The sequence below is a fragment of the Scyliorhinus torazame genome, chromosome 21 (assembly GCF_047496885.1).
Source record: "Scyliorhinus torazame isolate Kashiwa2021f chromosome 21, sScyTor2.1, whole genome shotgun sequence".
NCBI classification, from domain to species: domain Eukaryota; kingdom Metazoa; phylum Chordata; class Chondrichthyes; order Carcharhiniformes; family Scyliorhinidae; genus Scyliorhinus; species Scyliorhinus torazame.
The window spans coordinates 16,669,735-16,682,180 of NC_092727.1; the positions used below are offsets into that span (position 1 = coordinate 16,669,735).

Here is a 12,446-nt window from a genome sequence, read left to right on the forward strand (position 1 = left end):
AAAAAAGCCGAGGCTCTTCAGCCAATTTTTGTAATGCTTGTTTTCACATATTGGCCACCGGAGCTAATGAATCCTGGAAAAAGTCATTAAGGTTTGGTCAAGCAGGCAAAGTCATTGATCAAACCCAGACAAACTTAGTGAGAGATGGATAGGTGACTTGTTTATACAAAACACCGCACTCACTGATATGAACAGAGAAACACGAGACACCGACCAGGTGAGAGTTTCATGTTGATTCAGTGCACGTCAAACCTTAAGTGACATCTTCACCAAATGCAACCTGAGAGAATCATAGAATCCCTACAGTGCAGAAGGTGGTCATTGAGCCCATCAAGTCTGCACCCAATTTCTGAAAGAGCACTCCATCCAGGCCCACTCCCACCCTGCCCGATCCCTTTAACCCCTTAACTTAACCTGCACATCACTGGACACTTAGGGGCAATTTAGCATGGCCAACCCACTTGGCCTGCACGTTTTTGGACTGTGGGAGGAAACTGGAGCAACTGGAGGAAACCCACGCAGACATGGGGAGAACTCTACACCGACAGTCACCCAAGGCTGGAATTGAACCCGGGTCCCTGGCGCTGTGAGGCAGCAGTGCTAACCACTGTGCCACTGAGCTTTCTTCGTGTAGACGGCTGTAGAACAAATTGGCCCACCTGACCCACTTAAAATAGGCACAGAGTACATCAAACAACAACGGGTGTTTCATTTCCCCTGATAGTGGGCTGGTTAACGCGGGCGAATGGAATCTCTACTGATACTTGTGACAATGAAGGTTATTTATTTTTATTTACTTCTATGCCATTGTTAACCTGTTCATTTTTGTCAGGTTAACGACTGTCAAGGAGCACACAGCAGAATTTTACTCAAATAGACTAATCGATCTGATACCAGAGAAAATTAAACGTCCTAATATTCAATCGATTTGAAAAGTAGACAGCACTTTAAAAAACAGCAAAGTTATGATCTCTCAGACAATTGTGGGTTAGCTTCATCCTGGAGCAGAACAATATAGCAACAACAACGTATTGCGCTTTAATGTGACACAGAAAAACGTGAGGCACTTCCCAGCAATAATTATTGGACAAGATTTGAAGTCGAGCCTCATAAAGAGTTATAAGGACAAGCGAGCAATGCTTGGTCAAAGTGGTTGGTTTTCAGGAGAGAGGGGTAGAGGTAGATACATACACTTGGATACATCAAGGGTGGATATTGGGGTCATGTACGTGTGGATATATGTGTCCTGCATGTACTTTCATTAAATATGTAAATGTTACATCGCAGTACTTGTAAGTCGATATCCTTTTATCCAAGTAAGTTTCAGGCTGAAATTGGATATTCTTTTCTAACCAAATGTATAATTCATTCTTTCATCTAGAAACACATGGCCATGTGTTGCAAAGTTCTCTTTGCTTGTCACAGGAAGTTTCTTTTTGAGCACCATGTGGTCAAGTGACTTTTGAAATTGTTCACTGCCGGAAAACCAGCCGATTGTATATAACAAATTTGATTTCCTTTATGGACTGGACTTTTCCCCCTTAATGACATTCTATCACTTTTGTTCATTTCTTTGAAGCTCGCAAAGTTAATCATTTTTATTTAAAAGATAAAACCAAATGGAACTCTGGCTAAGTACTGGGAAGTTCCACTCACCGACCATTTCAAGTAATGTAGCAAGGGAGTGCGTCAATGTTCGAGGTCCAATCATTTGGATGAGATGTGAATCTGAGTCCTCAGGGCACTACGCAAAGCAAGGCAAATTCTCCCATTGTCCTCGCCTACATTCTTCCCTTAGCCAAAAGTATGAAAAATCAGATTAACCAGTGATTCATTTCATTTGATGCTCTTGGGATCTTGTTATCTGCAAATTAACTAGAAATATGCAGATAAGTGATCAAAAGCAAGGCCACAAAGAGCTAGTGTTAAGGGGCGTCCGAAAGGAGAGAAAGAGTGGTCGGGAGTTTCCGGGAGGGAATTCTAGACGTCAAGGCCTAGAGGGAGCTGAAGGCATAAGGTGCAGTGTTGCAAGTTGTGCAATAGACCCCAGTATTGCAAGAGCACAGAGATCTCCGGGACGACAGGAAGTTACAGGGCGTGGCCAAGCTTTGGAAGGATTGGAAAACTAGAATGAGAATTTAAAAGGGCAGACTGGCAGCCAGTGTAGGTCAGTGAGCAGAGGGGTGTTGGGTGAACAGGGCAGTGGTAGGCATGGCTGTTTTCTAAATTGAGAAACTAAGATCACTGAGGTGAAAGATGAAAATGTGAAAACAAGGTACATTAAGAAGTAGTTACTCACAATGGTCAAGTTTTGTTTTTAAAAGACTTAAGAATCGGAATATATAGCATAGAAGGAATACTCTTGCGGTTCTGGCACAGAAATAGTTGACGGTAATTTAACTGCTTCCTTTGTTCTGCATCCACAGACTTTCCTGCTCTTGGTTCTGCTGACCTGAAGTTCATACCTTACCGCGCAGACTGCTTGCATCCACTTCTGCAGAAATGCCTCAAACCTCCCCACAAACCCCAGCTGCTTAAATATTTAGTCACAGCTGCGCCGCCTCAATGACCTTCCATTAAACACATCCCATGAATTGAACTTACCCAATTTGCAGCTGGCCACAATCTATCCCACGTTAATTGTTTATTATTTTTTATAAATTTAGAGTACCCAATTCTTTTTTTCCAATTAAGGGGCAATTTTGCGTGGCCAATCCACGTACCCTGCACATCTTTGGGTTGTGGGGGTGAGACCCACACAGACATGGGGAGAATGTGCAAACTCCACACGGACGGTGACCCGGGTCCTCAGTGGCGTGTGGCAGCAGAGCTAACCACTGCGCTACCGTGCGGTCCCACACTAATTGCAATTATTCATGAACCTCATCCTCACGGATCCACCCTGGCTCCCAATACCCCATTGCATTTAATTTCAAACCCTTATCTTTGTCATAAATTGCTTTCATGGCTTTGCTTCGATTTTATATCCCCTTCGGACCTCGTTCCAGTCTCATCCTTCCCCCCCTAAACCCAACACTTGTCTTCAGTTATCTTCCCTACATTGTATTTTTTAACATTGTTGTAAATACACTCCACTCAGAAGGACACCAGCACGTCTGCGACTGCAGCTCTGCACTGAATTATTTACTACTTTGTTTAGGTTTCACATTACTAGGTGAGGACTCTTGCCAGCGTGTTTGTCTTCTATCCATATTTCATGTAGTCAGCCCTCTTGTACACCGCGGACATTTGCAACTGTTTGTCCTCGTGCAGATTCCTGTGCTTCAGCTGGATAACAAAACTGTATCAAATAGAAAGGACACGTTACATTCCAAAACCTTCCGCCAACATCAAAATGATAATCTAGGGAACTGCTATGAATTGTGTTGACATTATGTCCTATTCAACTGCGTTAACAGAAGTTGATAAATTCTTGACAGAAGTTGATAAATTCTTGATTTCTCGAGGAATTAAGGGCTATGGAGAGAGAGCGGGTAAATGGAGTTGAAATCAGCCATGCTTGAATGGTGGAGTGGACTCGATGGGCCGAATGGCCTTACTTCCGCTCCTATGTCTTATGGTCTTAACCTACAAGGTGAAGGGAAAATGCTTTCCCCCTGACATATAATAATAATCGCTTATTGTCAAAAGAGGCTTCAATGAAGTTACTGTGAAAAACCCCTAGTCGCCACATTCCGGCGCCTGTTCGGGGAGGCTGGTACGGGAATTGAACCCGCACTGCTGGCATTGTTCTGCATTACAAGCCAGCTGCTTAGCCCACTGTGCTAAACATGTGTGGCAGCTAGAACATTCTCACTTGAATAAATTCCTATACCATCGCCAGATTCTATGAATGAGACAGGCAATTAGAATCATAAAACCCCTACAGTGCAGGCCATTCAGCCCATCAAGACTGCACCGACCCTCTGAAAGAGCACCCTATCTATCCCTGTAACCTCACCTAGGCTGCACAGTTGGACACTAAGGGGCAATTCAGCACGGCCAATCCACCTACCCTGAATATCTTTGGACTGTGGGAGGAAACTGGAGCACCCGGAGGAAGCCCACGCAGACACGGGGTGAACGTGCAAACTCTACACAGTCAGTCACCCAAGGTTGGCATTGAAGGCGGGTCCCTGGCGCTGTGAGGCAGCAGTGCTAGCCACTGTGCCACCATGCCACCCCGTATTACAGGACATTTAGGTTACTATACACACCCGCACAAGGAGTTGGGTTGAGTTGCTCCAAATGTATTTCTCATAGAGATGGCAAAAGGAGAGATTTCTAAAGGGGCTTGTTTTCATAGATCATAGAATTCACCGTGCAGAAGGAGGCCATTTGGCCTATCGAGTCTGCACTGGCCCTTGGAAAGAGCACCCCACTTAATCCCACCCCATCCCTGTAACCTAGTAACCCCACTAATCTTTTGGCCACGAAGGACAATTTACCATGGCCAATCCACCTAACGTGCACATCTTTGGACTGTGGGAGGAACCCACGCAGACACGGGGAGAACTTGCAGACTCCGCACAGTGACCCAAGTTGGGAATCGAACCTGGGACCCTGGAGCTGTGAAACAACTGTGCTACCATGCTGTCCTGAATCAGTTCACTCACAATCATAATAGTAGAGGGAGCGAGGATCTTTGGTCATGTTTTAATATTGAATTCAATCACTCAAGAAATTAAGTATCAGAGCTTAAAAGTATGGCGCCTCCCACATATTTTAAGGGGATCTTGCAGAAAATGTGCAAACACTTATCGATTCCATCTGCTGGGTGCACAGAACCATTTACCTTCTTCTGGTCATTACACCATGGGACAGCTACGCAACCTACGACTCCCAATTTTGAATAGCAACTAACATTCAAAGGTGGCATGTCTCCGGGGCAGTTGCCAGCTCTCGTCTGCCCGCAGCAGACCGGCAGAAGATACTGAGGCAGCCCTGCCAACATTAGCAGGTGTTGGAGCAACACTAACAGCAGCCAGAGAGCCATGTGTGGCACAGGCTTTTACTCTCTCTCAGCCCTGGCGAAGCAGCGAAGATGGAAACAAAGCAGTAATTTAGGATGAAAATATCACAGAATATTTCACTGGGGCACGACATGATTTTATTTATGTCACAGTTCAATTTTTCTTCTTAACCATTAGGCAGTAAAGGAAACGTGGAAACTTGGCAAAAGAAATTAATGCCCAGATCACAATGGCAGGAGACTCCTGGCTGTATAAAGCTGAATTTGAAGACACATCCTTTTACTCTGACAATCTTCGGAACGGACCCCAGCTGCTGGATTGGTCAGAGGCAGATGGGAATGTACAACTATTACTCCAGAAAAACACACTGTGACGCACACATTTGTTTATTGTTATGTGGAATGCATTTAAAGCTATCCTCTGTGGGCTATAGCAGATGGTCCACTGTCTTGCCCGAAAGTCACAGCAAATCTCGGGGAAAGTACGAGAAAGGAAAAATGCAGGCAGAGCACACAACAAACTCTTCTTACATTGTTACAGGACAGGCAAGAAATGTAAACACCTATTCATTAACCAAGACGAGGGGGGGGTGCAGAGCTGGAAAGTCACTGTCTCTGATTGAGATCCCTCCCTCCTTCTTCTCTTGCAGGTGAGGTGTCCTAACCTCCGCTCTTTTTCCGCACTGGCTTCGATCTCCTGGGTTTGAGAATCGTGTAGTTTGCATACACAGTGTACTGTTCAGACAAGATGGGAATGTAGAAAGCACGGAAGAGCTGTGAAGACCTGAGGCACAAAGAAAATCAAAACGGAATCAGTATCGTCTATGCAAATGCTAAAAAACACGGCAGTGACTGTAATTAAGAATTGCAATAATGATGGCCGGTTACAGCAAAAAGAAAGAACTCGCATTTATATAGTGTTTGGCCTGGCCTCAGGAAGTCCCAAAGTTACAGCCAATTAAATACCCTTGAGGTAGGGTGGCCCCCGGCGCAGTGGTTAGCACTGCTGCCTCGTGGCACTGAGGACCCGGGTTCGATCCTGGCCCCGGGTCACTGTCCGTGTGGAGTTTGCACATTCCCCCCCGTGTCTGCGTGGGTCTCTTCCCCAGAACCCAAAGATGTGCAGGTTAGGTGCATTGGCCACGCTAAATTGCCCCCCAATTGAAAAAAAAAGAATTGGGTGCTCTAAATTTATTTTAAAAAATATTAAATACCCTTGACGTCTTGTATTATCTTGTATGGAAATATGGCAGCTAAATCGCACGCAAAAGGAAAAGAAAGACTTGCATTTATATCGCGTTTTTCACAAGCACCAGACGCCTCAAAGTGCTTCATAACTGTTATAACCCCCACGGGGACCACGGGGAAACAATTACTGATCTCCCGGTAGGACCCGTGGCGTACAAGCTTCCCAGATAGGGGGCGGAGGCCACCCAGCTGGAGCTCGATACAAACGAACATAAAAGCCAGCCCTAAGCAGGGCCTGGCGTGGTTACGTCTCCCAGCAAGGACGGTGCTGGGAGCGAGATGCCGCCTTGAGCAGAAAGGAAACTTCGGACTCGCTCGTGGAACCGCCTAGCCACTGGAAATTTGCTAGCCCAGGGCGTAGGGTCTTAGCAGTTCAGAATGCTGCTATTCGGGAAGTTGGAAGCCTTTGATTCAGGCCTGGAAGACTGAAACCAGTATGCGGAGTGCATGAGGTATATTTTCCAGGCAAACACGATTTTGGGATTTAGAAAGTTCTCCTCGTGACTGCCTGTGGGCCCCAGACTTTTGGGATCATGTAGAATCTGACTTACCTGGCTGCACCAGACTCCAAATCCTTTGATGGGCTGGTCGCTTTGGTTTCGGAGCACTATGACCCTTGCGTAATTAAACAGCTGTATAATTTTCATACAGCAGTGCGGTCTCCCTGTGAATTCACTGAATTCTTGACCTGCCTGAGACTGAGCATAGCGAGTTCGGACCATCCTTCTCAGAAATGTTGTGGGATCGGCTAGTGTGCGGCAGAAACAGCACGGCCGATCAGAGGAAGCTGTTGGCAGAGCCCACCTTGGATTGGAAACGGGACATCGAGATTTCGCTATCCCGGGAGCACGCGGGAAAAGGAGTGCAGGAGCTGCAAGGCGTCCATGGCGTCTATAGTTTGGCCCGCCCTTCGATTCAAACTCCCTCTGCATCATGGGACAGTGTCGGTCTGACCAGACCTCCTCCCAAAGGGAAGTCACAGAGGCAATTCCGCAGCCGGGTCAGGATATCGGGACCTACCGCTGACCGAGGATGAAGGGGAGAGCTCATAAATTCGACAAAGTTGCTGAAGCATAGTTAAATGAAATGAAAGTCGCCATAGTCCCAGAGGATGCTCTCCCCTTTGAGAGAGAGATGACTGGTGGTGATTTAACAGGAGGATCGCCACAGTTCAGACGAGGGGCAAGGTTGAGAAGGCGGGGCCTTCATGAATAACTTCAGCCGGTGCAGGAATTGAACCCGCTCTTTACCATCGCTCTGCGTCACAACCCAGCCGTCCAGCCAACTGACCCCCAGTTAAACGCAGTTTAATGAGCAGAGACCTACACTGCAGTTCTTAGCAATGAGAAAGAGAAACCGCAAAGAAGCTGGATAAGGCCCATAGTGCAAGGTCGTTCTAATAATACTGAATTCAGTAGCTTCAAGGTTTTCCTCTGTTAAAATTGTGTCTGTCTTTCCATGTAGCCCAATTAGTCTATTTATGGGGTGATGGCTTGAGGAAATGTTGGCTGGGACCCTGGGAGATATATCCACTCACCTCCAATGAACTGAACTACTGTAACTGGTCAACAAGGCCTCATTTTAATCTTATCTTTTAGTAATACACGGACTGGAGTGTCAGCCTGCCTTGCATACTCGTCTCAAGAGGTTGACCCAACAGGTTGGTAGGTCAGAGGTGAGTGCAATATGAACTGAACCAAGCAGATATTTACCTTTGAGTTAATGGGGTGAATCTTCCTGGCTCCGTGGGGTGCGTTTGGCGGTTGTGGGGGCTGGGAAGAACATAGAACAAACAGTGCCGAAGGAGGCCATTCGGCCCATCGAATCTGCACCGCCCCACTTAAGCCCTCACTTCCACCCTATCCCCGTAACCCAGTAACCCCTCCAAACCTTTTTGGTCACTAAGGGCAATTATCATGGCCAATCCACCTAACCTGCACGTCTTTGGACTGTGGGAGGAAACCCGCACAGACACGGGGAGAACGTGCAGATTCTGCACAGACAGTGACCCAGCGGGGAATCGAACCTGGGACCCTGGCGCTGTGAAGCCACAGTGCTAGCCAGGCATGAAGTTGGAAAACCCAACATGATGCCTCCCTGATGCTGTCCCTCCACTTGGAGGCTGCGTTCCGATGGGCGCACTGATATCATGCTTGGGCTCACGACTCACAGGTGGAGCCGAGACCCGCAGGAATATTCAGCCCAGTTCAAAATCTAGTTTGTGGATACTGTAACAACCTTAATGTGTGTCAGAAAAAGAAAATCAATTTGCCCATGAAAGCACCCTTTTGATAATGCTCGAAAATAAATTTGATTCGTGCTCGGCAGGCAGTTCTGAAGGAAAACCTTTCCATGATACAAGCAGAAGAGACATGCAGCAATAGCTTTGCTTGAAAATGATAAGATGACAGATTTCTTAGATCAATTGGAGAACCAAGCGATCGTTTGCATTTCCACCTAGCTCTTTAAGCTCATGTTTCTGCATTCATTGCAAGTCAAGAACTAAAAGCTCTGGACAAGTTGCTCTCCTACCTTGAATCTGCGGGTTTTAGTACCCAGACCACGCAGCACTGAAACACTTTATCCCTCTTTCATTCTTTGCTTGTGAGGTGGGGGAGTGGGCCTTAACCCTAATCTCTGGCACCCTCTCCCTGCCTTGCTTTCCTCCTTCAACTCCTTAAAACCTAGCTCTTTGGCCAAACTGTTGGTCTTCTGATCTAATATCTCCTAGCGTGGTTCGGTGTCTGTGGTGAAATGTATTCACCAGGAGATATGGTGCCTGTGTAACCTTTAAGGATTGAGCTGGAACCCCGGTGGGCTCCGCCCCCCCCGGGACGGTATATAGTCCTGCGCCCAGTGGGTGGCGCTCATTTGTACAGAAGTCACCTGGCAGGCTAGTTCTTTGTGTAATAAAGCCTTCGTTCACTTGTTCATATGGTCTCGCTGTGAATTGATGGTGTATCAGTGTCAAACTTTGTTTTATCACGCTTCCGTGGTGCATCTTGGGATGCCTCATTACACTAAAGGCGCTACGCAAGTTGTTGTTGTGAGGTTTTCTCTTGAATCAAGCACACTGCTCAATCACCCAAGAAAACAACTGAAGACAAAATGACGCAAGGTGAGAAAACTTTTGGAAAGGCCACTGTTCCCACCGGAAGTCCAATTCCGACAAGGAGTGTAAATTTTCCCTCTCATCTTCCCATCCTATTTTTTTGTACATCCTGCTTCCTCGGCCTTGACCTTTCGCCGAGGTTTGTGCATTTAAGAAGGTGAGAGAAATGAATATTGGAAATAAACCAGCAATGGTTAAAAAAATAGGAAAGTGTGCGAAGAGGAGCTCAACACTCGAGGAGCTAAAGAAAAAGCAACTCGGGAGTTTAGTTGCGAGCTGTAATTTAATGGAAGGGTGCAGGTAATGTCCTGAACCGTCAGAATGGAGCGGGAACAATTTAAACAGCTGCCTGAATTTACAGTCAGTTGATTATAAGCCTGGAATTCATCTTTTGCATCACCCACTTTGTCCCGATGGTGCGGGAGCTGGTGGCTTGCTTCATTCAGGACTTGTCTGTCAATGCACTTAATCTGTAATCGTGTTTGCAAAATGGGCCATGTAATAAGAAGTTGCATTAATGAGATTTTATGCCGCAGCGCAGATCTGAGGCACTCTGTATATATCATAAAGGAACGCTCAGCGATTGCGGCTATTTCACAGCATTTAATTGCTTGATGCCAGAAGATACATTAAACTTTTCATGATAAATCACGTTTGAGGTTTGTAAATGATAGACCATACAATGGAGTGCTTTGCGTGTACAGTGTATCAGTAGATTTGTTCACAGTCAAAGTATGAAGCAAATTAGCCCAGGGTCATTAAACCTTTGATTTTAAAGGACTGAAACACTAACAAAGAATGAGCTATGTTTCCCAATGGGTGGGAAATGACAATGATTGATCCAGACAACAAACCGACTCTTAAATAAAAACACGGGGCTGGATTCTCCGCCGTCGGGTTGCTTCGTTTTGCCGGCAGCCCGGGGCTGCCCCACAATGTGAAATGATTCTTTATTTCCGCGCAGGCAGGTAAAGCGCCTTTTAACTGATACCAATGTCAGAGTTTGATAATCCAGCTGTGAGCCCATGGGTTGCCACATAAAATGGTTCAAAGTCAACAGGTAAAATTACATTGCAGCAATTAGCCTCAGCAACCCTGGTGGCCTCTGCAAAGGCAATTTACAGACACATTTCTGGTGGGAACACCACCCATTACGAGGAGAAGGCAATCATAAGACACAAGAGCAGAATTAGGCCATTCGGCCCATCGGGTCTGCTCCGCCATTCAATCATGGCTGATATGTTTCTCATCCCCATTCTCCTGACTTCTCCCCATAACCCCCGATCCACTTATTAATCAAGAACCTATCTATCTCTGTCTTAAAGACACTCAGTGATTTGGCTTCCACAGCCTTCTGCATCAAAGAGGTTCGCAGATTCACCACACTCTGGCTGAAGAAATTCCTCTTCACCTCAGTTTTCAAGGATCGTCCCTTCAATCCAAGGCTGTGCCCTCGGGTTCTAGTTTTTCCGACAAGTGGAAACATCCTCTCCGCGTTCACTCTACTCAGGCCTCTCAATATCCTTTAATTTTCAATAAGATCCCCCCTTTTCCTTCTAAACTCCCATGAGTACAGACCCAGAGTCCTCAACCGCTCCCCATACGACAAGCTCTTTACTTCTGTGATCATTCTTGTGAATCTCCTCTGGACCCTTTCCAAGGCCAGCACATCCTTCCTTAGATACGGGGCCCAAAACTGCTCACAATACTCCAAAATGGGTCTGACCAGAGCATTATACAGCCTCAGGAGTACATCCCTGCTCTTATGTTCTAGCTCTCTTGACAATGCTAACATTGCATTTGCCTTCCTAACTGCCAACTGAACCTGCACATTAACCTTAAGAGAATCTTGAACAAGGATTCCCAGGTCCCTTTGTGCTTCCGATTTCCTAAGCCTTTTCCCATTTAGAAAATAGTCAATGCCTCCATTCATCCTACCAAAGCGCACAACCTCACACTTTTCCACATTGTATTCCATCTGCCACTTCTTTGCCCACTCTCTTAGCCTGTCCAAGCCCTTCTGCAGCTCTGCTTACTCAATACTACCTTCTGCCCTGCATATCTTTGAGTCATCTGCAGTGAGAGTATGTGACGGGAGATGGTGAACAATGCCAATTACTGCAAGGATCTGGGAGAAATCTGAAAGGAATATCATCATTTAATGTAGGACACGTTTGCAATGCTTAACTAAGAACACAAGGCTAAAGGTATGAATATTAATGTAAAGGAGCAGCAGAAAACATGCTTCATGGGAACTCCCAGATGTAAAAGATAAGTACTCATTTAAATAGTGTTATAGCCACAATTTTAAATTGGGACTTTGTTTCTGTTAGTTCACAGAATCACAAATTGTTATGGCGTAGGAGGCCATTTGCCCCATCATGTGTGCACCTGGTCTCCAAACGAGCATCATGACTTTAATGCCATTCACCTGTGCTCGTGCACATTGTTTTGATTTCAAACAATCATCGATTGTACCTGCCTCCACCACACTTCCAGGCAGCGCATTCCAGCCTCCAACCACTCGTGAATTTTCTCACATCACATTTGCTTCCTTTGCAAATCAGTTTAAATCTCGTTCTTGATCCTTTTACGAGCGGGAATGGTTTCTCCCTGTCTACTCTGTGCAGCCCCCTCATGATTTTGAACATCTCTATCATATCTCCTCTCAGACTTCTCGTCTCGAAGAAGAACAGTCTCAACCTCTCCGATCTGTCCTCGCAACTGAAGTTTCTCATCCCTGGAACCATTCTTGTGAACCTCGCTCTACTCAGTCCTCTTTCAGTTCAGATCAGTTCAGATCCTCAATCCTTTCTTTGCAGGGAGCAAGGCCAGAACCGCCAACAGCAGGAGTCAGAATGGTGGTCAAAAAAGACAAACTAAAGTGATTGTAGTTAACGCAGTTGCAATTACTTTTAAGAGTGAAATACTTCAAAATAAGGGTCTGGATTCTCCGACAGCTGGATCCTCCGCTTCGCCGGCAGCGCACACACGCCTGCGGATTTCCCCACAACGTGGGGGTAGCCACAATGGGAAACCCCATTGGCCGGCTGCCGGGACGGAGGATCCCGCTGCCGGCGGGGGAGGGGAGGCGCCGCACCGGAAAAGTGGTCT

The 12,446-nt window shown here is 46.3% G+C and overlaps 1 protein-coding gene across 5 annotated transcripts in view; it reads right to left on the reverse strand.

Annotated features, from left to right (window-relative positions):
- Nucleotides 1–5,087: 5,087 nt before the first annotated feature.
- The window catches only part of alg9 (ALG9 alpha-1,2-mannosyltransferase), a 308,329-nt gene continuing 300,970 nt past the window's right edge, over nucleotides 5,088–12,446 (reverse strand). For 4 of the 5 annotated variants that reach the window (XM_072486571.1, XM_072486567.1, XM_072486569.1 and 1 more), the window contains one exon: nucleotides 5,088–5,756. In XM_072486571.1, the coding sequence (XP_072342672.1) occupies nucleotides 5,712–5,756 (45 nt within the window). In that variant the 3' untranslated portion in view covers nucleotides 5,088–5,711. The remainder of the gene's footprint in view (nucleotides 5,757–12,446) is intronic. The other variant, XM_072486570.1, reaches the window with a different exon arrangement.